At 43.2% G+C, this 26017-nt stretch overlaps 1 protein-coding gene across 1 annotated transcript; it reads left to right on the top strand.

Annotated features, from left to right (window-relative positions):
- Positions 1-1186: 1186 nt before the first annotated feature.
- On the top strand, positions 1187-26017 carry SLC25A10 (solute carrier family 25 member 10). Its single transcript, XM_058174182.1, has 11 exons — positions 1187-1753; positions 6461-6580; positions 7774-7888; positions 7977-8025; positions 8709-8750; positions 9102-9145; positions 12058-12128; positions 15664-15756; positions 18527-18604; positions 18848-18904; positions 19365-26017. Exons 1-11 carry the CDS (start codon positions 1664-1666, stop codon positions 19464-19466), a joined length of 861 nt encoding a protein of 286 aa, XP_058030165.1. The 5' UTR covers positions 1187-1663; the 3' UTR covers positions 19467-26017.

The raw sequence follows: 26017 nt of genomic DNA, 5'->3' as shown, positions 1-26017 counted from the left end.
TCTAAAATGTACCTACACAAATGTATTTTTTGTGCTTATATATCTCAAATATTCTCAAGATTGCTGAAGCCCTGAAAAATAACATTGCCTTTTTACAGATGCAACTATGGAGACTTAGAATGAATTTTGGCAAATTAGCACTTTTAGCAATTATTCTGTCACAGATATTGTCTGCAACAATCACTGGAAAGCAGCAAATACATCCTTCATGACTGGAATGATGATGATAAAGTATGGATGGAATGTTTCATCCTAAATATTATTTTTTTCTGTTGTCTGTGATCAAGGCAGCGAGATTACTCAGAACATGTAAAACTATCCATTTTTCTTAATGCATTTGAGGATGCTCTTAAAGCAATTTGGAATGGCACGCCTTCAGAAATTATGGGTGGTCTATCACTAAAGGTTTTTAAAAGATTGGACAACAATTTGTCTGAAATAGTACAGGATCTGCTTGAGAAGGTGGTTGGACTAGACCTCCAAGTCCCAACTCTTATTCTATTAATTGAGAGTGAGAGCAAATGTTTTTTTTTAACAGAAGGTAAAATTATAAATGGCATCCCTGGTTAAATTGAAGAATTAACACCCTGCTTCTGGAAAAAAACCAAGCAATTGTGCGCAAAATGTTTCTAATGTATATTGCTTCAAGTCTGAAACAGGTTGTTAACATAATTTTGGAAGCATTTTGGACTTGAAACAGTTCTGAAATGTTTGAGCCCATTTCAAAAGAATTGTTTCAGATGTAAAATGGTACAACTGTGGAAGTTTTGGTTCCACGATTGTATCGTATTCATGACCAACAGTAATCATTCAAAATGAATGCCCTCTTAGGAGCCTTGAAGATGACTTTGCTGCAGGAATACAATGTTCAGATTGCTATGCCAAAGGCAATACAATAGGAATTAGAAAAGATATAGCCAGGAGATCTGAAGAACATCCCTCAAAGGAAGACTGATGTATACAGTACAACAGTACTGTACAACTACAGTACAACTATGAAACTACCTAAAGAGAGCCAGCTTTGCAAGAGGGCAGCTTATATACACAAAAAAGATGGAATGGCAGGAACAGGCTTTAAGTTCAATAGTTTGGTGAAACAGCAATGCAACTGCAAACTAAAGCTGATTTTTGAATTTCCTACCAAACATTCCCAGTAAAGGGAGGGGGAAGAAGACAGCAAGACTTGCTCCAAAACATACATGTTGAATAGAATAGAATAAAATAGAATTTTTTTATTGGCCAAGTGTGATTGGACACACAAGGAATTTGTCCATAAATACAACATTTTAGGATTACAAGTCCTTAATCTATGTTATAACGTCATAAAATAGTCTTTAGGCGGCCGTCTTACATAGGAAAAAGGAGCTTTGCGGCTTGGTGAAAACGTCTTAGGAGCCGCCTTAGACTTTAATGCCAATCCCGGAAATTCGAGTCCCTCTCGCGAAAGAGAAGCCCGCGCGGGAACCCGCACTGGCTCTCCTGCAAGCTGCGCACCTTTGGCCTCCCGGTTGCTCTTTTAAGCTCTCCCGCCTCCTCCTCAGTCGCTCTCGGCGTTGCCCGTTTAAGGCCGCCTCGGTCGGGTGTGCGGAGCGGAGGCTGGGCTTGCCGGATCCGAAAGACGGAAGGAGGGGAGGGATCGGCGAAAGCCAGTCTCGCCGGCAGGATGGCGGAGAAGCGCGTGTCCCGCTGGTACTTCGGGGGCCTGGCCTCTTGCGGGGCGGCATGCTGCACGCACCCGCTGGATTTACTCAAGGTGCGTCCGGGCAAGGGAGGGAAGCAGAGAAGGAGGACTCTTTGTTACTCGGCCGCTTGCTTCTCCTGCAGCCGATGCACAGCAGGCTGCGGTAGGGCTAAGTAAGGTCTTCCCGGCAGCTACTTCCTTGATTAGTTCAGGGCCTGGGAAGCCTGGTAGGAGCCTCTACCTGGGGCAAATGTGTGGTGTGGCTGGAGGCGGATTCCCAACTGTTACCATGGCTGCAATGGTTTGCCCAGCTGCCATTTTGGCGCCTTTTAGTCCTAGGAAGCGCTGCCTGACAATAAAGTCGGAATATTTGTAGCTCGGGGTTGAAATGAGGGGTCCTTGGTGCTCCCTGAGCTTGCTTGTTTTCTTGCAGACGTTTCATTATCCAAACTAGGTGATGTCATCAGTGCTAGCAAGGAGGGCTGTTTGCTGTCAGTTTATATTTTGATTTGCTTGTCTGCATTGCCTGCTTCCATTCATCTCTTTGCTACCCAGAAATCCCCAATTGCCCTTGCAAGAGACAGACGACGAGCCAGATTGGCCCACTTGGCTGTGGTGCCATGCTGGGGCTGCCTCTTATTTGGCTATACAAGCTTTTCTTCCAGGTCTAGTCCAACAACTCTCAGGCAGTTGAAGCAAGAAAGTCTTGCCCAATTTCATCACTATTAAAGCATTGTGGGAAGTAGAAAAGCTACAAAAAAATGTTAAAGAGACCATCTTTGCCTTCTTTGCTTGACTTTGAAGTTGCGAAAACTTGAAGGCACTTTCAAATTCCTCTCTAAGGCTCCTTGGCCAAGACTTCCACTAGTGACTAGGACACTTCTGAAAGAACTTTTCAACTTTTCTGATCTAATTAATGTACAAAAATATTTCTTCACAAAGCAACAGATCCTGCTACAAACTGTAGTTTTAATGACTGCAACTTAATGACCGCAACTGAGCCCAAAATTTCTGTTGCTAAGTGAGACATTTGGGAAGTGAGTTTTACCCCATTTTACAACCTTTCTTGCCACAGTTATTAAATGAATTATTGCAGTTGTTAAGTTAGTAACATGGTTGTTAAGTGAATCTGGCTTCCCCATCGACTTTCTTGTCAGAAGGCAGCAAAAGGTGATCACTTACCTGCAATTGTCATAAATACGAGACAGTTGCCAAGCTTTTGAATTCTGATCATGTAACCACGGGAATGCTGCAACAGTTGTAAGTGTAAAAAATGGTAAAGTCCTTTTTTCAGTGCCATTGTAATTTCAAACAGCCACAAAATGAATTGTCGTAAATCAGGGACTAATTTTTTTTTTTAATAATCCTCGATTATTTTTTTACCTTGGAAACTATTGCTTGATTATGAGAGTCATCTTCCTGTCTTTGCATACAAGCCTCAGTTCTTACTCAATATAGCAGAATTGCACCTGCATTTCCCTTTGAAATACAGGTAGTCCTCAACTTATAACAGTTCACTTACTGGCTGTTCAAAGTTACAGTGGCACTGAGAAATGTGTCTTATGACCATTTTTCACAGTTACAATCTTTGCAGCATCCCTATGGTGGTCCTGGGATCAAAATTCAGATGCTTGGCAACTGACATAGTTATGATGGTTGCTGTGTTCCAAGGCCATGCGATCCTCCTTTTGCGACCTTCTGACAAGCAAAGTCAATGGGGAAGCCAGATTCATTTAACAACCATGTGACTAATTTATCAACTGTGGTGATTCACTTAACAACTGTGGCAAGAAATGTCATAAAATGGGGCAAAACTCACTTAACAAATGTCTCAATTAGGAACAGAAATCTTTAGCAGATGAGGTGAATTTTAGAGCATGATAGTTTCTAGCCCTGTCCAAAACATTCTGTACTCCTATTCTTTCTACATGGCATTCTAAGAACGGTTGTTCTTAAGGCTGCCTGTTGCTGGGTTTTTGGGCCATGCTTGCCAGAAATTCAGATAGTTGTAACCCCAAAGCCTATGGAGGATGCAAAAGACTGAGTGAACAACAGTGGTATCTGTTGCAGAACATTAACCGTGCTTGTAATAGCTCTGGTATATCCTTGGGACGCTTATCAAGGTCAACCCATAGAAAAGAATAAAGGTGGCATAAATTGGTCAGGCTGCTCAATCTGTTAAAGGCAATTTGCTTTGGAACAGGTGCTTTGAAGGCTTTGCAGATTCCATATCCAGCCTCCAGAGCGTTTCCAGATCAAACCTGTTTTATAATCTCACTCATGCTTTCCTCTTCTCAGACATTTGGCACACTTAAATGTGGTCTATGTGGAGGAAAGTTTCCATTTGCTTGTCATTGCCTGGCTATTGGCACCTTCAAGTCAACACAAAGGTGCTAACTTGCATAATTCCTCTTCCTCATGCATGCGTTCCCTTTGTGACCTGCTGGCTAGCTGCTTGAGGAGCAAATTCCAATTTCATGCTTTACAATAGATCTTTGAACTATCATTAAAAAATTGGTAAAATGCCCATCTTGGTCAGAGCTAACTTTTCATTGCCCTCTCCTGACAGCAGATGCTTCTGTAGCTTCATCTAATATATATTCTCATCACAGGCTACTTCAAGACGTTGATTAGTTAAAGTGGATGTACTAGATCAGTGATGGCTAACATTTTCCAGACCAAGTGCCCAAAGTGCGTACACCTGAACCCCCAAAATGCAATGCGCGTGTGGCCTACACATGCGCCCCGCCCCGCACATGCATGCACGCTCTCCCACATGCGCATCCCCCCGCACTTGCGCAGCAGAGACCTGAAGATCAGCTGGCCAGTGGGAGGTGCATGCGCATGCACAGCAGAGCTGAACTGGGGCAACGATTTACGTGCCATCAGAGAGGGCGCTGCATGTCACCTCTGGCTTGCGTGCTATAGGTTTGCCATCGTGGCACTAGATATTACTCTTAATTGATGAACCACATTGATAGAGGTCTCAGGGGGCTGCATCCAAGTGCCTGTTCCTGGCTACTCATTGGGCTTTCTGTCCTTAGGATTCCTCTTATACTGGATGGAATGGAAGAACATTTATGCTGCTAGACTGAGGGTGTTTGTGTTTTCTCCTGGCATCTCATACAGTACATACCATATATTCGCCTCCTTGTCTTGTTTGCTCTCCTCCTACAGCAGGGATCCCCAACCCAGGGTCCACGGCCCACTACTGGTCTGCGGCCTGTTCAAAACCAGGCCATGGGAGAGATTGACCAAGCACATGCAGAAGCGAAGCTCTGCTCACGCACATGGAGTTGTGCGCATGTGTGCATTTCACACACACACACACACACACATACCCCGTGCGGATCCACCAAGCTGGAAAGGTTGGAATCTCTGTTCTACAGGAGGAAGAGTAATCAGCAAGCCAAATAGCGTTACTATATTGTTTGATTAACTTCGGGGGCCTTTCACCTAGACCTTCTGTGTGGTTGAATTATTATTAACTTGAGTTGCCTCATAGCAGCACAGAATAGAATAGTTATCTGGGAGCAACTTTTAAGTTGGATTTCCATGCTGCAGAACTGGACAGCTTAATAAGCTCTCAGTGTTGCCAAGTCCTGTGCAAACCTTGGGGTTCTTTGCACTGGCTGAAAGAAAGAAAGAAAGAAAGTTGTTTGCTTAACTGCCAATTAGATATGCAGTAAGGAATGCATGAAAAGAATTCTGTCAAAAGAGAAGAAGAAAGATGAAATTGAAATGTTTGTGGCTGAGAACTAGAACTTGGGTGCTTCTGGCTAGATCAGGCATGTCCAACCCATAGACTGCATGCAGTCCTGGACAGCTAGTAATATGGCCCCATGAGATGGTAAACTTTTCAATTCAAATTCATGTTGTCAGAGTACAACATGTGTACAATGAGATTGGCTGAGCTGCCCTTCGTGCATCCCCAATACTATACATCTCACAGTGAAAGACCAAAAAAACAAACCCCTAGCCCAATGAATCCTACTAACAAACAAACAGTCCTATTGCACCATGTGAATTTATTGCACGTCATGCCAGCCCGCAAGTCAATTGTACTATGTTCTTGTAGAGTTATTTTTCATTCAAGAGTCTAACAGCCCATGGATAAAAACTATTCTTCAGCCTGTTTGTGCAGCTGTCTATATCTCCTTCCAGATGGTAGGAGAATAGTGAAGAGCTGACCAGGGTGTGAATCATCCCTGAGGATTTTCCTCACTCTTCTAAGGCAGCAAGCCCTTAGAAAGGTTTAACGCTGTTACGTGATTTATATACATTAACTATAATATATTCTTTAAATGTGGCCCAAGGCTATCCCTCCTCACTCAATGCTGTCCAGACAACCCAAAAAGTTGGACACCCATGGGATAGATATTTCCATTTGACAGTTAACAAACCCTGTTAGAGAGGAAGGAAAGGATTCCAAATGTTTTCATCATAAATTTCTAGATCAAAGGTATTACCAGTATTATTTCTTATGTGAAACTGGAAAGATCAGTCATAGCTACTGGGAATCTTTTGTCTTTAGGGCTAGGGCAAAATTTCCTCTTTAAGCATGAGCCAGTGGAATCCAGCCCTGTTAATCCTTTGAGTACAAGGTTCAAAGCGAATGTTAATATGAGCTTATGGGGACCTTGTGATAGAGGAATAGAGGCAATTTTATAGGCTTCTTGTATCCGGAGTGTTTCAGTGCCTTCTTATTTGGCCTGGGATGCCCCTCAGCAAGTGAGATCCAGAAAATGTGAACTTGACCTATCTGCCACTTCTGCTTAGGTTCATCTGCAAACTCAGCAGGAAGTGAAGATGCGCATGACAGGGATGGCGCTACGTGTGATTCGCAACGATGGTTTTCTAGCACTCTACAATGGGCTCAGTGCCTCGCTTTGCCGACAAGTGAGTGTTTGGTTGCTGCTAAATGGCTCACCTCATCATCCGCCATCCTGCTCATTACGTCCTGTGCCAGCTTCTTGTTTTCATCATTGGCAATGAGAATCCTGCACTTCTGTCCAGCATTCTCTCCTAAAAATCCATCTTGGGCATTCCAATGACATTCAAGCTCCCAACCAAGCATTTATGAATTTCATGCACTCTGAAACTGTAGAATTATAACAAAATGTCTGTAAAATACTAATGATGAAAATAGAATAGTGCTGACTATCCACAGCCATATTGGTAGATCAGGCAAACTCTAGGTATAGAAATTTCTGCAATAAACCTGTGCGTTTCCGGACTTTAATAGAATCTGTGCAGATGGGAAACCTGTGTGTTTCCCGAGTTTAGTAGGTAATATGTGTAGATGGGAATAAACTTGGAGCTGCAGCAATTAATTATTTCTACTTCATAATATTTTGACAGTGACAGCTTTTTCCTTCTGCACCTTAAGATCTTGGTTGGTTTTTTTCACATACTACATAAATATCCCGCAGAGGCTGATTCTGCAGCCAAACCAGTCATTCTGTATTATGCCAGTTGTAATGCTGGTGCTTGTGATTTTCATCATTAAGCAGAATCTGAGGGAAAAAGGTAGGTTCACTTGGAGTCACACTTGCCATATATTTTTACAAGCCTGACAAACTTAGCCAGGGCAACTTTTTTTTAACAATAATAATAAAAAACAACAGGCAAAACTTTGACTCCATTTTTTTTTTCATCTTTTGGTGGGGTATACCAAGGATGTTAGGGCACAGAAGTAGAACAAGCATGTCACACTTGCTTAATAAACTTAATTTGCTTATTTTTCTATTTACAAATAGCTATGTTATTGCTGCCCAATTTGGGCACTGCAGTTAGGAGGAACCAGCACAGGTAAAGGAGGAGGGGGGAAGAGCTTGCATGTGGCCTGCTAACAATGGATATTTGTGATTCTGATGAGCAGTTGTCCCAAAGGTGCTTTTACAGGAGTCAACTGTTTTTTCTTTGAAGATGTTTTGCTCCTCATCCAATGTTTTCAAAGAAAAAAAAAAGTCCTGTTGACTCCTGAAAAAGCACCTTTGGGACAACCATGACCAGGGTGATCCAGAAACTCCATAGATGAGCATAGATGAGCAGTTGCCATTTCCTCTTGTGACTCTTTTCTGCTTCTTCAGATGACGTACTCTCTCACCCGCTTTGCCATCTATGAGACAGTGCGAGACAGCTTGAGCCAGGGTGCCCAGGGGCCATTGCCCTTCTACCAGAAGGTGCTGCTAGGTGCAGTAGGAGGTGAGCTGGGACTTGGCAAGTACAGAAAGGAGGGTGAAGTCATATCAGGCTGGGCAGTCGTTTTTCATCTGTTGTCCTTTGGTTGCAGGATTTACTGGTGGATTCGTGGGGACCCCAGCTGACATGGTGAATGTCAGGTCAGTTTTTCATTCTTCTCCCCAGAATTCAGTGGATTAATCCTTAGGAGGATCCTAAATTAGTGGAGGGTAGAGAAGGATTTTATTTTGCCAAGAAAAAGACTACAATTTGGTGAAATCTGCAGTCTTAGGATATTCTAGTGCAGGGCTATCAAACACGTGGCCCACGGGCCAGATGCATCATGCACTGCCTATGCCCACACCCAGTTTAGCGAGGGGAGGGGAGTCGTGATACGTTGTTTTTGTTTTTGTTTTTTTTAAATTTGCATTTATATCCCACCCTTCTCCGAAGACTCAGGGCGGCTTACACTATGTCAAGCAATAGTCTTCATCCATTTGTATATTATATACAAAGTCAACTTATTGCCCCCAACAATCTGGGTCCTCATTTTACCTACCTTATAAAGGATGGAAGGCTGAGTCAACCTTGGGCCTGGTGGGACTTGAACCTGCAATAATTGCAAGCAGCTGCTGTTAATAACAGACTGCGCCACTCAAGGACCCAGTGTTTGACGACAGTGTTTGACGACACTGATGTCACGAGTTTGACACCCCTGTTCAAGTGGCTCTACTTCTTAAGGTTGTTTGGAGCAAACAAAGCTATACTTGGTGGGGTGCTTGAAGAGAGAGGATTGTGTTTTTTTTCCCCCACGTCTCAACACTGCTGTCATATTCTTTTCCAGGATGCAGAATGATATTAAGCAGCCGGCACATCTGCGACGCAAGTGAGTATCAGAGCTGTAATCAGATGCAAAAAGTGAACAAATAAGGGAAGGCAAAGAAGAGCATTGGGGGAAGGAAGGGCTATGAGGCCTGTCTCTGTTCAAAAAAAACCTCTTGAATATGCAAGAGCACAGAGGGACAAAATTGATCTTCAGATGTCCATCCCCTCAAGTCTACGATCTCTTTTAAATTGGTGGCAATCTCACCACAGGTGCCTAAGTCCCATCTGTCAGAGCTATCAGACAGAAAATGGGATTAAAAGTCTTTGATAGTAGCCAGCTGGGGTAGTGAGCACTTTTCAGAATTACATGAATATTAATGAAAGCTGTTGATTCTCTCTTCCTGTTTTCCAGCTACTCCCATGCCTTGGATGGCCTGTATCGGGTGTTTCGTGAAGGTAAGGATGTAATCAGTGCCCAGCCAAAATATATTGTGGCTCTAGGACAGAAGTGTCAAACTCGTGGCCCACGGACCAGATGCGTCACACGTTGGCCATGCCCACCCTTGGTTTAGCGAAGGGGGGAAAAGTTGTGATACAGTATGTCATGTGACAATGCAAGTTTAACACCCCTGCTGTAGGAGACCCTTGTTGAATTAAGCTTACTTGAAGGGGAAAAAAATCTCCTGAGCAGAACAGTCTATAGTAGAACTTGTGGGCATTTAGTAGTGGCCCTCCAGGGAGGGCTACATTATGACTTTTTGTGGGTCCTAGGCAGTGGTGGGATTCAAATAATTTAACAACCGGTTCTCTGCCTTAATGATTTCTTCCAACAACCAGTTCGCCAAACTGCTCAGAATGTTAACAAGCGGTTCTCCCGAAGTGGTGCAAACTGGCTGAATCCCACCACTGGTCTTAGGCACTTTTGTCTTTGTCCTTTTCTCTAGAATAGAGGTGGGGAACTATGGCCCTTTTATGACTCGTGGACTTCAACTCCCAGAATTCCTGAGTCAGCCATACTGGCTCAGGAACTCTGGGAGTTGAAGTCCACAACTCATAAAGGGGCCATAGTTCCCCATTTCTACTCTAGAAAAATAATGCAGATAGTCCTCACTCTTATAATTGGCACCAGCAACTCTGTTGTTAAGTGATCGTAAAACATGATGTCATCTGACTACGTCAAATTACAACAGCAGTTGTGGCAGTTCTGTTTGCTGTTGTTAAGCGAATCCTGCATATTTGTTAAGTATGAAACCATGGGATCACTATCTGAGACCTCCTGCCAGTTTTCCCACTGACTTTGCTTATCAGAAGCCAGCAGTGAAGGTCACAAATGGTGATCACCTGACCACAGGACACGGCGACTGTTTTAATTGCAAACTGGTTTCCAAGTGTCATGATCATGTGACTGTGGGGATGCTGTGATGGCCACAACTATGAGGAATGATCGTGTAAGTATTCTTGTTCAACTCCATCAGATGACTGCTGAACGGTTGTTAAACAAGGACTACATATTTAGTGTGATTTTTCAATATTTTCTGGTATACTTTTCTCCTATAACTTCTGATGATTTAATATAACAAACATGTGAGAATTACATTTTCTTGGTAGCATTTAATATATGATTAAGCTTTTAATTTTTAATTTTAATTTAATGGGGCCGGTTTAGCTCACGCTGGTAAAGCCTGTTATTAAGAACACAGTAGCCTGCAATTACTGCAGGTTCGAGCCCGGCCCAAGGTTGACTCAGCCTTCCATCCTTTATAAGGTAGGTAAAATGAGGACCCAGATTGTTGGGGGGGCAATAAGTTGACTTTGTAAAAATATACAAATAGAATGAGACTATTGCCTTATACACTGTAAGCCGCCCTGAGTCTTCGGAGAAGGGCGGGGTATAAATGTAAACAAAAAAAACAAAAAAATTGCATTCTATGTATATTTTATTCGTATTTTATGTATTTCTACTCTGTGTATCTTCAAGAGTGGAAGACGAGACACAAAATTACTACTTCACTTTATTCTTTCTGTGTTAAAAAGATTTTTTGTGAGCCTGAGGCACTGGGCCTCTTGTGCCTAATGGGTAAGCAAGTCCACTGACTACAGTTTTTAGTAATCCATCCAGTGGAGGTGGGTGCAGGAACCCAGTATGTGGTTGTCGTGGTTGCCCTGACAACCTGGGGGGTCTTACATCTTCTGTCTTTTCAATTGGAGGTTAATCCTTAGGGATCAGTGATACTTTTAGTTATAGGTTATCCTCAAATTACAACCATGATGGTGTCCCAAATATCTGTTGCTAAGCAAAACAGTTATTAATTGCGTTTTGCCCCATTTTACGACCTATTTTGCCACAGTTGTTGAGTGAATCACTGCAGTTATCATTAAACGAGTCTGGCTTCTCTCCACCCCCCCTTGGCTTTGTTCGTTGGAAGCTGTCTGGGAAGGTTACAAATGGTGATCACATGACACCGGGACAGTGCAACCATCATAAATACATGCCAGTTGCCAAGCAACCATATTTTGATCACATGATCATGGGGGGCATGCTATGATGGTGATGCGTTTGAAAACTGATCACGGGTCAATTTTTTCAGTGCCATTGTAACTTCAAATAGTCACTGAACGAATGGTTTATAAGTCGAGGACTACCTGTATAGGCAGAAGGCACCATGAAGTATTCTTGAGGCAGAGGCTTTTGAAGCAGGTCCTCAGCTTCCTCCTTGCCAGGTACAGAAGGTAAAAAATCTGAGAACTGAGCAATCCTTCTCCAAACACCTTCCGAGTGTTTGATTTGAACTGTCTGATTTATAGCCTGCGTAGTCCTAGATGACAGCTGGTGTCCCATCCGAAAATCTCACTTTGAAGCCAGAAGGGAGAATAACTTGTTTTGCTCATGGATATTAGCTCTCAGCTGGAGTGCAATGAACGTGAAATTTGTCAGGGTTATTTTTGAAACTGAACTCATGGCAGAGCATATAAAATGCTCTTGTATTAGCCAGAGCATCTTTGCTATGGTTAGATTTCACCCGCAGGCGTTTAATAGGATCTTCCCTTGATCTTCATCAGCAGATGTATTTGTTTGCCTCTTTCATTGTGGCTACGTACATTGAGGCATCTTTCTTTTCAAACACAGCTGTCTAACCTTTTTATAGCCATTATATCCAGTCTGGGACGTGTATTGCTGATTGGTTTATTCTGCTCTCCAGGTGTTTTCGTGAACAAACTCTGCCGTTCTTTTTCCTTGAGAGTAATAGAAGATACCTGTTCTTGAGGGATGCCTTGGGGGAGGGAGAGCTGTATCTGCCCAGGATAAGCGGAAAACACCATTAAAATGGAATCCCTATTCTGTAAATTCCAGGCTTTTGTCTTTGCAGAGGGTGTGAGGAAATTGTTCTCAGGAGGAACAATGGCATCCAGCAGAGGAGCCTTGGTTACCGTTGGACAGGTAAGAATCCAGAGTCAATGTTGCCTGTGATCCTCTTCTGAATATAAATAAGTGTGTCCATTTAAGCCAGTGCTTCTCAAATAGTGAGGCGCGCCCCCCAGGGGGGGCGCGAGGCTCCGTAAAGGGGGGCGCGTTTGACCTCGGCAAGCACTGTCATAACAAGCTAAGCCCCGTGTTTATGTCTATTTACAGTCGCCGGGGGGCGCGAAAAAGGTTTTCTTCTTCCTAGGGGGGCATGACAGAAAATAATTGAGAAGCACTGATTTAAGCCAAGAATGGACAGGTAGTCCTCAACTTACAGCAGTTCATTTAGTGACCATTCATAGTTTTTTTCAGCACCGAAAAAAGTGACTGAGGACCATTTTTCACAGTTACAACCTGTGCAGCATCCCCATGGTCATGTGATCAAAATTCAGATGCTTGGCAACTGATTCATATTTATGACGGTTGCAGTGTCCCAAGGTCATGTGATCACCTTTTGCAAACTTCTGATGAGCAACTAATGTAACAGCTGCAGTGATTTACTTAACAACCAGAAAGAAAGGTCATACAGTGGAGCAAAACTCATTTAACAACTGTCTTGCTTAAGAACAGTGATTTGGGGCTCAGTTGTGGTCGTAAGTTGAGGACTATCTGCAGATACAAATTCATAAACATGAAGGGTGTGCAAAATTCAGGGACCTGAAACAGAATATTTGAGGGAACCTGAGAATACCCTGGTCCCCTTCCAGAGCATGCCAGTCCAAGGGCAAGATCCAGTTTGGTCTAATCGTTAAGGCACCAGGCTAGAAACAGGGAAACTGCCAGTTCTAGTCCCACCTTAGACATAAAAGCTGGCTGAGTGACCTTGGGCCAATCTTTCCCTCTGGGTCCAATCAAGGGTGGTTGTTATGGGGAAAAAAGGAGGTGGCAGGAGTATTAGATATGCTCATCAGCTTGTGTTACTTTTAAAAAATAATGAAGGTGAGATAAATATTGGTGGTTTCTGAAAAGAAATTTCCCTGGAGTGGTTCAAGATGCTCTGAATATGGCATTAGGTCTGTGGCACTTCAAACAGGGGATTGATTCAGGAAGCTATGACGTTGCCTTCGGAATAAATCACTTGACAAGAGCTAAATATTCCACCGTTTTCATGCTGCCTGTGTCCAAACAGTTCAGTTGTACATAGCAAGAGCTATAGCCTTTAGACTTATATACTGCTTCACAGTGCTTTTACAGCCCTCTCTAAGCGATTTACAGAGTTAGCATATTGCCCCTAACAACTTGGGTCCTCATTTTACCCACCCCGGAAGGATGGAAGGCTGCGTCAATCTTGAGCCTGGTAAGATTTGAACTGCCAAATTTCAGGCAGCTGGCAGTCAGCAGAAGTAGCCTGCAGTAGTGCATTCTAACCACTGTGCCACCTTAGCTAATGTACCTCTGTACTCATTCATGTATGCCTTACGAACTTTTGCCTCTTTCTTACAGCAGTCTTGGCTATACTAAGATTGCAATGGGGGAGGGATGAAAGTTCTATCAACTTTCTTGATGTAACTGCTGCAGTTGGGGTTACAAGTTAAAGCCTTTCACCCTCAGCCTGCCCCCTTTGGCCTTAGCATGGTTACAGCAGGAGCTAGAGTGTGACTAGAATACACATTAGGAGAGAAGTTACTCATTTTTTTAAAAAGTATGTTTCTGTAAAGCCCACTATCCATAGAATCTTCTGGTTGTGTGTATGTGCCAGTTGTGCCCATTCTAGATAAGGGGCACTATTCATGGTCACTTGTGCCTTGGTGACCTCTTGGTTAGACTACCGCAATATGCTCTACCTGCGGCTGCTCTTGAAGACTATCTGGAAAATTCAGCTGGTGCAAAATGCAGTGTTGAGAGCAGTTGTGGGCGTCTCTGGTAGAACAAACATCACTCCTCTGCTTCATGAGCTGCATTGGTCACCAGTGTGTTGCCAGGTGCTGATGTGAACTTTTAAAGCCCTTCATGGCATGGGACCAGCTTATTTGAGAATCACCTTTTCCCTATTTCATCTGCCCATCTAATCAGATCCAGCAGAGAGAGCATGTAATAATTCTGTCACCTAGGGCAGTGGCCCCCAATCTTTTGGGCACCAGGGATGGTTCTATGCAGAGTTCTTTTCCACAGACTGGAGGGGGCATGGTTTCACTTGCTGCTTGCACCCCACTTTGCTTATTTGTGCAGCCCAGTTTCAGGGGTTGAAGATAGGTGAACTATTGAGGTGGCTCCATTTTTTAAAAACAACTCTTCATCATCTATTCTTCGTATTCATCTATTCTTCGTATTCGCTTTTATACTTTTTAATGTATGAGCCATAGTGGTGCAGTGGTTAGAATGCGGTACTGCAGGGCTAACTCACTGCTCACTCCAAGAATTCAATTCTGACCGGCTCATTATTGACTCATTCTTCCATCCTTCCGAGGTCAGTAAAATGAGGATCCAGATTGTTAGGGGCAATATGCTGACTCTGTAAACTGCTTAGAGAAGGCTGTAAGGCACTGTGAAGTGGTATATAAATATAAATATAAACGGTATATAAGTGTGAGTGCCATTTCTATTTATTAACTGTTTTTAGCTTTGTTGTACACTGCCCAGAGTTGCTTGTTTGTGAAATGGGTGGCTATATATAATTTGGTTTAACTGATTAATAAAACAAATACTCAATATTTGTGTTCTCCCTGTGGATTTTAAATTGGCAGCTAGTCAACCGTTACGGAAATTCTGTAGCCACTTTTGATCAAGCAAAACTCTCTTAGATTCTTATATTGTATAGAAGTTCTTATTAAATTCTGAGAGAATGGTATTCCATGGTGGCCAGAAATGAGTAGCCAGGTGACTTTGGCTTTCCTACTTAGGATATTTAAAGTATTTTAAGCATCTTTTTTCTCTGCTTCTCATCCAAGAGGACAAAATTTAACCAACTGGCCGTAATACCTTGTCTTCTGTCTCTGTTTCTGAGACTGCAAAAAAAAAAAAAAAGTGCAGACTGGAGAAGGTTACAGAAAGAGGAAGGTTATCCTTTGAGGAGGATATGTAGTACTCCTTTTCTGTGTGGAATTATCTCTGTATGATGGCATCACTCTGGGGAAATTGTGAGGCCACAAAAGGGTTAGGGAATGTAGTCTCAACAGCCCAGACACACCTTGGAGTGATGTTTAGATATTTAACAACTGCAGACCTCTGGCACCTTTATTTTTATGGTAATCCCAGTGGGAAAGGAGAGGCTCTTCACAGATCCATTAAGGCAGGACTGTCAAACTCCCAGCCCGCAGGCCGGATGCATCATGTGCTGGCCACGCCCATGCCCAGTTTAGCAAAGGGGGGAAAAGTCCCGATAGTCACATGACGACGTGATGATGCGAGTTTGACACCTTGCATTAAGAGCGCCAAACTAAGAAAACCATCAACTCCTAACCTGATCTACCTGATCCCTTGGGGTTTAGCAAAAGTTTGAGCCCGTCTGCTTCGTTTCCAAATCTGCTCATGACGCTCACAAACAGCCTTATTGTTTTCTGTTTCTTTGCAGCTCGCTTGCTATGACCAGGCAAAGCAGTTGGTTCTTGGGACCGGTTTACTCGCTGACAATATTTTTACTCATTTCCTGGCCAGTTTTATTGCCGTATGTATATATCTGTGTTGGTGCAAAGTTTATAAGAGTTTTTGCTATTTACGCTAATGTTCAAGGGTTGCTCTGCCAGATCATTTCATTTATTAAATTTCTACACCGCCCTTCTCCCGAAGGACTCAGGGTGGTTTACAGCCAACATAAAACAATATTTATAAACAAACTTAAAAGACAGTATAAAAATCTAATTCTATTTGGCTAATACCAATTAAAAATTATGCTAAAAACAATGATAAAACCCCATTTAAAACAATAGTAACTTAGGCCAACCCTGCACGGTGAAATAAAAAAGTCTTGAGCTCACGACGGAAGGTCCGGAGGTCGGGGAGTGATCGTAACCCCGGAGGAAGCTCATTCCAGAGGGTGGGTGCCCCCACAGAGAAGGCTCTCCCCCTGGGGGTCGCCAGCCGGCATTGTTTTGCTGACGGCACCCTGAGGAGACCCTCTCTGTGGGAGCGCACAGGTCAGTGGGAGGCTATCGGTGGCAGCAGGCGGTCCCGTAAATAACCCAGTCCCGTGCCATGGAGCGTTTAAAGGTGGTTACCAACACCTTGAATTGCACCCGGTAACCAGTGCAGCCTGCGCAGGAGAGGTGTTATATGGGAACCATGAGTAGCTCCCTCTATCACCTGCGCAGCCACATTCTGGACCAGTTGGCGCCTCCGGGTGCCCTTCAAGGGGAGCCTCATGTAGAGAGCGTTACAGTAGTCCAGGTGGGAAGTGACGAGGGCATGAGTGACCGTGCACAAGGAATCCCGGTCTATGAAGAGGTGCAACTGGTGTATCAGGCGTACCTGATAAAAAGCTCCCCTGGCGACGGCTGTCATATGTTCTTCTAACGACAGCCGAGCATCCAGGAGAACACCCAAGTTGCGGACCCTCTCCATAGGGGCCAATGACTCGGCTCCAACAGTCAGCGATAGAACCAGCTGACTGTACCGGGATGCCGGCATCCACAGCCACTCGGTCTTGGAAAGGTGGAGTACTGCCAGATCCTTGGAAAAGTGGAGTACTGCCTATTTCCCAGAGCTGCCAAGGCTGGGAGTAGGCTGGATTGTTGCATATATCCAGTTTTTTTCTGCATGTTCTGGGCACTTTGTTCCTGCATTTTAATTTTAAGAGGGAAATGTCGGTTGATTAAGAAAAATCACATTGTAAGGTTAAAGTGGTAGATGAATATCAGCACTATCAGCACACAGGTGGTGGCTCACCAAGGCAAAGAAAACACAGAAGCATTTGGCATTGCTACTCTTCCCTCCCCCCCCCCTATCTGATTCTTTAAAAAGTATGCAAGATCTAAATGTCACACTTGACGGGAGACTATGGCATTATGGATTGAAAACTATTCTGATTTACATAGACCCAAAGTCCTCCTTATTTTAAGCAGCTGCTAAAGTGCACCTGAGTTATCCACATAGTTGGCAAGCTATGTTTTGTTTTGTTTAAGCAAGCTTTATTAAATGAACTATTGTCTGGATTTACATTATGCTCTTTTTTTTTTATTGTTTACACCCCGCCCTTCTCCGAAGACTCAGGGCGGCTTACAGTGTATAAGGCAATAGTCTCATTCTATTTGTATATTTTTACAAAGTCAACTGATTGCCCCCCCAACAATCTGGGTCCTCATTTTACCTACCTTATAAAGGATGGAAGGCTGAGTCAACCTTGGGCCGGGCTCGAACCTGCAGTAATTGCAGGCTTTGTGTTCTTAATAACAGGCTTTACCAGCCTGCGCTATTCACCAGCCCTCTAAGGCTAGACAAAAAATTGACAAGCCAAGTCCCATTTTTTTCAGGCTTTGGCGCGCCGCCCCCCCCGCCTCCCCCCCCTGGATTCCCCCCCCCCCCCGAAATAACAAGGGATATTTTTTGCTATTTTAGCTAGAAAACAGGTGAAAATTAACAGTGTTTTAACTTTGGTCCTTCACCACCCAAAGTGCTCATCTGTGCCAGAATTCATGGTTTATTTGTAAATTGATTAAGGCAAAGGAAAGGTCATTAAAAGGGAAGAGTAGCTTCTAGAGCCAGTGCCATAAACTTTACATAAGAAAGGAAAGGTTTACAGATGACTTCAAAGACAAGAAGATTAGCTGTCAGGCTAGTTGTCTCAGGCAATAAGGTCAGATTAGCAGGAGGCTCTAAAGCAGGGGTGTCAAACTCATGAGGCCAAGATGTGACATATCACAACTTTTCCCCCCTTCATTAAAACGTGGCTGTGGCCAATGCATCCAGTCCATGGGCCGATAGTTTGACACCCCTGCTGTAGAGCAGGGTTTTTCAGATTGACAATTTGAAAAAGTGTAGACTTCAATTCCCAGAATTCCTTAGCCAGCATATTGGCTGGGGAGATCTGGGAGTTGAAGTCCACACATCGTCAAGTTGCCAAGTTTGAAAAACCCTGCTCCAGAGGGAAACAAACTTTCTGATTCTTCTATAAAAGATCATGCAATAACTCCAGAAGCTCTAACTTGCTTGGGATGATGTGAGTTGTAGTTGAACACATCTGAAAGAGGTGAAGTCAGAGAAGACTTATTTTCCATTTTAAGCCTTTTAGTTTCATGCAACTGGATGGCTGTAATGGCCTGCCTAAGTGAAAATATTTTTTCCATTCTAATGGGGCAGGAGAGATGTGGTGCATTGTGCATATCCATTTGATATACGATAACATATATTCAGTTCCAGCTAGAGCACAAGCCATTCTCCCCCATGCAATGTCTCAGATCAGTGTGAATCTGTTTTGTCATCCTCCTTTTTCTGAACTGCAGGGAGGATGTGCTACATTCCTGTGTCAGCCCTTGGATGTGCTAAAAACACGACTTATGAATTCCCAAGGCGAATATCGGGTGAGTGATCGGTTTGCCGTGACTGCCAGCTTTCTGATTCGTTAGAGAGCAGGTTCTCACATTAAACACCAGCAGCTAGGCATTGCTATCTTTGCTACTTGGCGTCACAGCCTTGTGATTTCAGCATTGTTCTCTTCTTGAATTTCATTAAAAAGCTAAGAGATGAAACCTTGTGAGGATCTGGGTGGGTTCTGGAGCTGGAGTCAAATCCGCACGCACTGAGTTCTTCCCATTTCATTTCAGGGTGTCATGCACTGTGCAGTGGAGACAGCCAAGCTTGGGCCATTGGCTTTTTATAAGGTAATACAGGAGAGATGGGAGCCACAGTGAGTAATTATGGTATATAAATCAAACAGGAGCAGAAAAATTTGCTTAGCATTTCTGATATCCCCGTGCATTCCTGTCCTAGCAAGCGCTGGCCTCCATACTGTTTCTGTCTGATTGTTTACCTTCATCAAAACATGCAAGGTGGCCTCCATCTTTTCTCTCCGGCGCTTAGCCGTTGGTGGCAACTAACCTGAGGCTAAGATCTCCCCTTATTGGTTTAGGGCTGCTGCCCAGTTATAGACAAGACACAGGGCAGCAGAATATGCAATATGTACTTTGTCTCAGCAATGAGTCCTCGTGTATCATATGCCTTTTGATTCCTAGTCCTACCTTGCCTTCTTATATCAATGTGTGTTGGAGAAGGCCTACTGTATGCAGCTGAAACTCCACAGTGAACAAAAGCTGATTCCCCCCCCCTCTTTTCCTCTTCTAGGGCCTTGTTCCTGCCGGCATTCGCTTGGTCCCTCATACTGTGCTCACCTTTGTCTTCCTGGAGCAACTACGCAAATACTTTGGGATTAAAGTATTGACCTAAGGGAGAAGAGACTTTTTAGAGTTAAAAAAAAAGATGGGGAACAGGGACTACAGAGTCCCAGAATTGTTGGGTGTCATATTCTTTCCCTCCTTGAGGGGCAGGTATCCCCTTCAGTGCCAGGGCACTGTCTGACATCTCACAGAAAGTCCTTGTTTGGCATCTGCTCATGGCCAGCTCTTCAATATGATTTGGTGCCTACTAGTGGAGTAGCCCACTAGGATTTTCAGTGACCAGTCCCCAATACCTCTCTTCTCTGCCCGTCAGCACCCATCAGGACCTTTTCAGTGTTGAAGGCTTGCTGATACCACAGCATTCCTCATCAACCCCCAGCCTCTCTGTCACCTTGCCATAATAGCCAGCATTCCAACAGCCATGTCTGATTTTTTTCTTATTAATATGCTTAATATTGTAATTATTAATATTAAATTAATATAATTAATATAATATAATTAATATTATAATTATTATTAATAATAATAAGCCACACACACACACTTTTCATTGCTCTCCTAGTCTCGTGTATAGCCGTACCCTTCCCATCTGTGTGAGGATTCCTTTCTCCCCAAGCGGAAGGGTGTTGGCCCTTATGTGGGAGGGAGATCCTTCATCACAAGCTTGTCTCACTTGTTACAATTAGGGGCTGGAAAGGGGTTCTGGTAGCTGCTGAGGGCAGTTGATAGCAATATCAGGCAGGCCGGGGCCTTGACATACCGGGGCCTCCAATTATTATTCAATAATGTGGAGAAAACAATGCTTTTCTCACTCTGTCCTGCCTGCTCCCTTTCTCCTACCTCAGTCTTCTTTTACTCTTAGAGCTGCAGTCCAAGGAACAAGTGGTCCTCTGCGTTTATTTCCTGGGTTTGTGGCATTGGGCAAGTGATGTTCTTCCACACACCCCAGTCTGTAGCCAGTCTAATATCACTCTTCTCCTTCAATTGCCTCCTTAAGCTTGTTCAACCAAAGCCTTCTGAAACCAAAGGGCCTTATACTGATGAGAGACTGCCTTGGAAACTCCTATCTAAGAGGGAACAGGTTTCCTGAATGGATGTAGATCTTCCCCCATCCTGTGAATGGGCAGTGCAGCTGCTCACTTAAATTCAGAGATGGGAGGTAAAATTGGAAAGGCCTTGTGAGGTCCTTGGAACAATAAAAAAAAAAGTAGCCTAGCAGATGGGCTCCTTATTGTCCCCGTGGGATATGGGCTTCGGTGTCAAGTCAGAAGGCCACCAATTTTTTAGAGTAACTACAGTATATTTGTTTGTCGAGCTTTTATCCTGAGCCTTTCTGGTACCACTGGAAGAAGAATCAAAGGCTGTGGAATCTTCCCAGATTGCCTTGCTCTTACTGTGACAGCATCCAGATCCTACTGTAACATTGATGTATTCTTCGTTTTTCTGTCTCGGAGCCTGTTTAATGAAACAATTTTGGGACATCTATTGATTTTATCCTCCACCAACCTGTGGAAGGGCTGCTGGCCACATTCAATGTGCCATTCGGGGGTGGGTGGGGAGTGATTATTGCCAATTCCAAGAATCAGAGCCAGTGATCAGCACTTTAGGAATCACGAAAATAAAGTGATTGTGCAAAGTAGGTGTTATTTATTTCTGGATTGCCAAACAACCTTATATGCTGCAATATTCATTCCAGAATTGAAGCTGCAAATACTTGGAGCAAGAACTGTATAATTGTAGAGAGAAGAGGGTGGTGAAACTGGATTGACGACATGGATTAATTTTCCACTGGAATTAGTTTTCAAAACTGCAGGAATGTTTTGAGAATTTGTCTTTCTGAATGATTTTTCATATTTGGATCACCAATAATTTCACTGAAATTTCACCGTAGTTGTAGGAGATGGCCTGACAGTAGTGTTAATAATTAAAGATCGGGATATGTGGAATCGTATGATTCATCTACTGGCCCTTTTGACAAATGACCAATTAGCCATTAATTGAGAAAGATGGCACAAAAATTTACCCAAGCAGTTAAAGCAACTGTTTTACATGGGAAGTAAAAAGAAATAGAAGGCAGGAGCTTATTATGAATGGTATATAGCAAAACCTTACAAGATCCTGGTGACGAGTGAAATCTACTTATCTTCGCTTCCGGTTCGCAAATGTGTGAGAGAGAGAGTGCTGTGCACACACACGCCTCTTCCACGCATGCACAGAGCCTTCAAAGCTTTCCTTCTCAGAATTTTTCTGTGATTAAAGGAGAAGTTGATGAAATCCCTACATAGGGTAAGGCAAAGTTTAATTCTTCAGGCTCAGAGAATCGCCAATCTTTGTTTTGAATTTGAGCTGCTAGCTCTGCTCTGTGACAGGCAGTGGCCAGAATTACTGAGCAGTTCCTTAAATGAGTCCTGAAAAGATAGGGTGAGGGGTACTGCTAATTTCCAAGCTGTGCTCCTCAGTCATGGTATGCAAGCCTGAATGGTGTACAGTCCACAGCTACCATGTTGCTGGAAACTTTTGCCATGCTATGGGCCGCCTCCTGTGTGGCCTGCCTCACAGATGAGCCCGGCAAGTGTTGCCAATTAAACCTGGAGTGAAAGCTCATGGTGAAGTTTAATGATCCTTGGCGTAGCATTTTGTTCAAAGTGTGGCTGCTTTGAGCAATGATCCAGTGTCCAGAGGTAGAAATATCCTGCAGGACAATGTTTTCCAATCCAGGCAATTTTGAAATGTCTGTCCTCCAATTCCGGAGTTGAAGTTCAGACATTTAAAGTTGCCAGGAATAGGAAACACCGCTGTAGGATCTGTTAGTGACTGAGGCATCCTGAGGAATAGAAAGGGGTCTAAGGAATCATGTTTCCTTTGCAACCATCACTGAAAAAGCCCCTGAGGTTTTGGGAGGGGTCAGAAAGTACTTTGGCTGCATTGGTTCTGTCAGCTTGAAGGTTTGGCCTCTGAGTACAAAGAAGGATACAAAGAAAAACATGAATATTGTATTCACAAAAGAGGGAAGGGGGACTCCCTCACCCTGCCCAGCTTGGCACTCTAATACTAAATTGATGGATGATGACTCTAAACACTGGAGCTGTTGAGATGGTGCAGCCACTCTTGCCGCTCAGCAGATGGAGCTCAAGCATTGATGGCTCCTTCCAGTGTTAGCCCTGGAGAGGAAACGTGCAGCTCATGGTTTTGTTTTCAATTTTCGAGCATTTTTTTGCACATACGTATTGTGGTCTGGATCAGACCAACTCTGGTTGCAACACGATGACAGAGGGAAGCTTCCACAGTTCAATGTTCCCTACAGAAGTTTAGCTCTACAGGGAAATAAGAAGGGATTGTAGCTATTGGAGATCGCCAAGTGCACATGGTACAGCTGTGTTTCCCACAAATTTGGATCTTTCCTATATAGTGAAAATCAATCATGCTTTAATCTAGCATTTTGTGAGAACTTCTGGTTAGTTTCTGATCAGTGCGTTTTGAATACAAAAAATCTGAGCTGAGGAAACCGGTTTTAATATAGGTAAAGCTCTAGTTTAGGGGTGTCAAACTCAAGACCATCCTGGAAACAGCAAAGGACCACCCCGCAGTGCTTCTGCCACGCAGCTCTCCTGAGCTCCATTTTCACTGGCAGAGGGTTGCAGGAGGCCGTGGCAGCCGAAAATTGAGCTTGGGAGCCTGTGTTCACTGGCAGGGTGCTCAGGCCCCCAAGGTCAAACTCAACCCTGATGTGACCCTCAATGAAATCGAGTTTGTCACCCCCTTGTTTATTCTGTAGATAAATTATAGTTAAATCATGGGTAAGTGCATCATGCAAACCACAGCCTATATGCAGCTGTGGTGTGCTGGGTAAGTGTATACTACTGGCCCCTACATACTATTCTGCATTGAACACTGCAGTGTTGCTAAAAGGTGAGCCCTATTTGGCTTAGCAGCCCACTAAAACATCTAAAACAAATGATATGACAATAAGAGTGGTTCTGCCTCAGCAGCTCTCAGTTCTTAAGATAGACCAAGCAATATGCTATCTTCAAGGGACAGAGTCAAAGAAAGCTGATCCTGCTCACCCCACTCACACATCCCCCATTAGTGCCCCCCCACCTCTTGAATATTCTAAATCTGGAATGAAACATGACTTCAGTTTTTGAAGTCTTTCAGCTTGGCATAAAATATCTTTAGAAATATTCCTTAAGGGGCTTTCTATTAATTATTAATATTGTGGGATTAATATGGATCTGATCCTTTGTGGGTGGTTAAATTGCATTTGAGATTCTGCTCACTGTTGAAATCCCATTTTAGATTAAGCTGAAAGAAAACAAAAACACAGTTCACATACCTATTATAGTTCACATACCTATTATAGCTTAACCACAATGCAAGTTTACTGGTAATCCTCAACATACAAATTCCTGTTTAGCAAGCATTCAAAGTGAGGGTTTCAATGGCACTGAAAAAGCTGACTTCTGACTAGTCCTCACACAACTGTTGCAGCATTCCCACAGTCACTTGACTGAAATTCAGGCACTTAGCAACCAGCATGTAGCTACGATAGCTCCAGTTTATCCAAAGTCATATTTGTGATTGTCATTTGCAACTTTCCCAGTTGGCTTCTGACAGAGTAAATGGGGGAAGCTGGATTTGCTTAACAATGGTAAGATTCTCTTAACAACTACTTGACAACCATGAGAAAAAAGGTTGTAAAATTGGGTGCGACTCAGTTAAGAACCTCCTTGCTTAGCAATAGAAATTCTGGTCCCAATTGGGGTTGTGAGTTGAGAACTACCTGTATGGTGCAAACATGCTGATAAAAGAATTTGAATCCAGCTCTAGGGGATCAAGTGGCAAAAAAAAGTCAAATTCCAACCCTTCTCAAAATATCTCTGCTTTCGTGGCCATTTCATTCACAAACTGCCATGTAAAGACCTGGAGGAGAAAGATAATTTCCTGACACACTCGGATTGCCATTATGACATTTTTCCAGGTCACTGTAACTCTATAAGAAGTAGACTTATGGAGGAGATACATCTCATACATCTAATTTAATTTCTGAATTTATTGTGGACAGGGGAGGTAGTGGAGTGCATGCTGAAAACAGAGATGGAGGAGGCTTAATGTGTGTTACTATGAAAGGTTGGAGGATGAGACATTTTTTTGAGTCCTGATTTGAAACTCTCTGACAGTGGAGAAATGGATATGCAAGTTCCCTTTGCTAAAAGGTATTTCAGATTCAGATCTTGTTTCGTGTTGACACGCCATAAGAACTGCAGATGATACACACTATGTATGGCTGGTAATACAGTGACATCGCTGGGAGGAATGGGAAAGCTGAACTATTCAACATTTTTGGGTGGGATAAAAAGAGACAAAGTGGCTGCTTTAAGCTTTGGTGCTGATCATAATTGGCAGTTTTGTCTGCTCTTCAGTGGGCACTGTTTGGGGATGATCTTGAGACTGAAAAACTAGATTTGGGTGCGGTGGGGTGGGCCTCCTGGTGCAGCTCTTGTTCTGTCATCCCAGCATTCAACTTGATTTTGTTTCAGGTTAGTTAGCCTAAATAACTTAAATGAAGGTATCTGACTTTGTTGGAAACTGCCCCAGGCTTTTCCAACATGAGTACTTATTCCTATTTCAAGCCATCTTATGTACTTAGTTAAATCTGATTGTAAAACTTTCAAGTTGATATAAAGAACAGTGTCTTTTTCTGATCCATTATAACAAATGTTCCTTCATGTACAAACATATAAGGGGATTGTTAAAATGTACAATATTTATGATCTGCTTTTCAATATAAATAGTAAAGTTTGTGTGTGTGTGTGTGTGTGTGTGTGTGTGTGTGTGTGTGTAGATCTCTCTCTCTCTTTTGCTCTTGCTCTCTCTCCCTCTCCCTCTCCCCCTCTCCCCCCCCTCTCATATAAAACCAGCTGTCATGCACATTGCAGGGCACATGGTAATGACATACTGCCAGGCACTAATGGACAGGATCCAAACTGTCAACATTTCAACTGCATGATATGGAAAATTAAGTGGTACAAATTAGAGTTCCGTAGTCAAGTTAGAATTCCATCATTCAAATCCCTAATGAGCTATGAAACTAGAGGTCCTTGCTCATCATCTCTCTTCCTAACTTGGCCCACAGAGGTATAGAAAGACTAATTACCTGAAGTTTTCTGGGGAAAATATTAATAAATATAAACTTAGATTTATTGGATTGGCATGAAAGATGCCCCAGAGTTCATGCATCTCTTTTAAATTTGAATAAGTGTACAGTATCAAGTTTTGTTTTCTTTTTCAAACAATAGGATAGATTTTCCAAGTGAGGAATGAAGACACAGATGTTGTTGTTACTGTTTTGTTGTTACATTCCTTAGATTTATTGCTGAATTCTTCACCAAAGTGGCTCCCAAAGCAGATATCAGCTTGCTGGAAAGTTGCTGGAAAGCACCAAACCAGACAGTGTGATGCCCTTTTAGAGTTTCTTTGGCTTGAAGCCGGCACCCCAACACAATAGGGGAGAGAAAATGGACAAGATGTCACTGGCCAGCAACTGCTAATTGGGTGATAGCAGGCAACCATGTTCTTCAAAGCAGAACACAACTCATTTCT

Source organism: Ahaetulla prasina, chromosome 2 (assembly GCF_028640845.1).
Source record: "Ahaetulla prasina isolate Xishuangbanna chromosome 2, ASM2864084v1, whole genome shotgun sequence".
Classification (NCBI taxonomy): domain Eukaryota; kingdom Metazoa; phylum Chordata; class Lepidosauria; order Squamata; family Colubridae; genus Ahaetulla; species Ahaetulla prasina.
Note: the sequence above shows the minus strand (reverse complement) of the source record. Positions and strands in the feature narration are given on the sequence as shown.

Excerpts from the sequence above, each read along its gene's own strand:
- SLC25A10 (XM_058174182.1), top strand. The coding sequence starts at position 1,664 with ATGGCGGAGAAGCGCGTGTCCCGCTGGTACTTCGGGGGCCTGGCCTCT. Across the intron at positions 18,605-18,847 it reads ATTCCCAAGGCGAATATCGG|GGTGTCATGCACTGTGCAGT; the intron begins GTGAGTGATCGG and ends ATTTCATTTCAG. Across the intron at positions 18,905-19,364 it reads GGCCATTGGCTTTTTATAAG|GGCCTTGTTCCTGCCGGCAT; the intron begins GTAATACAGGAG and ends TTCCTCTTCTAG.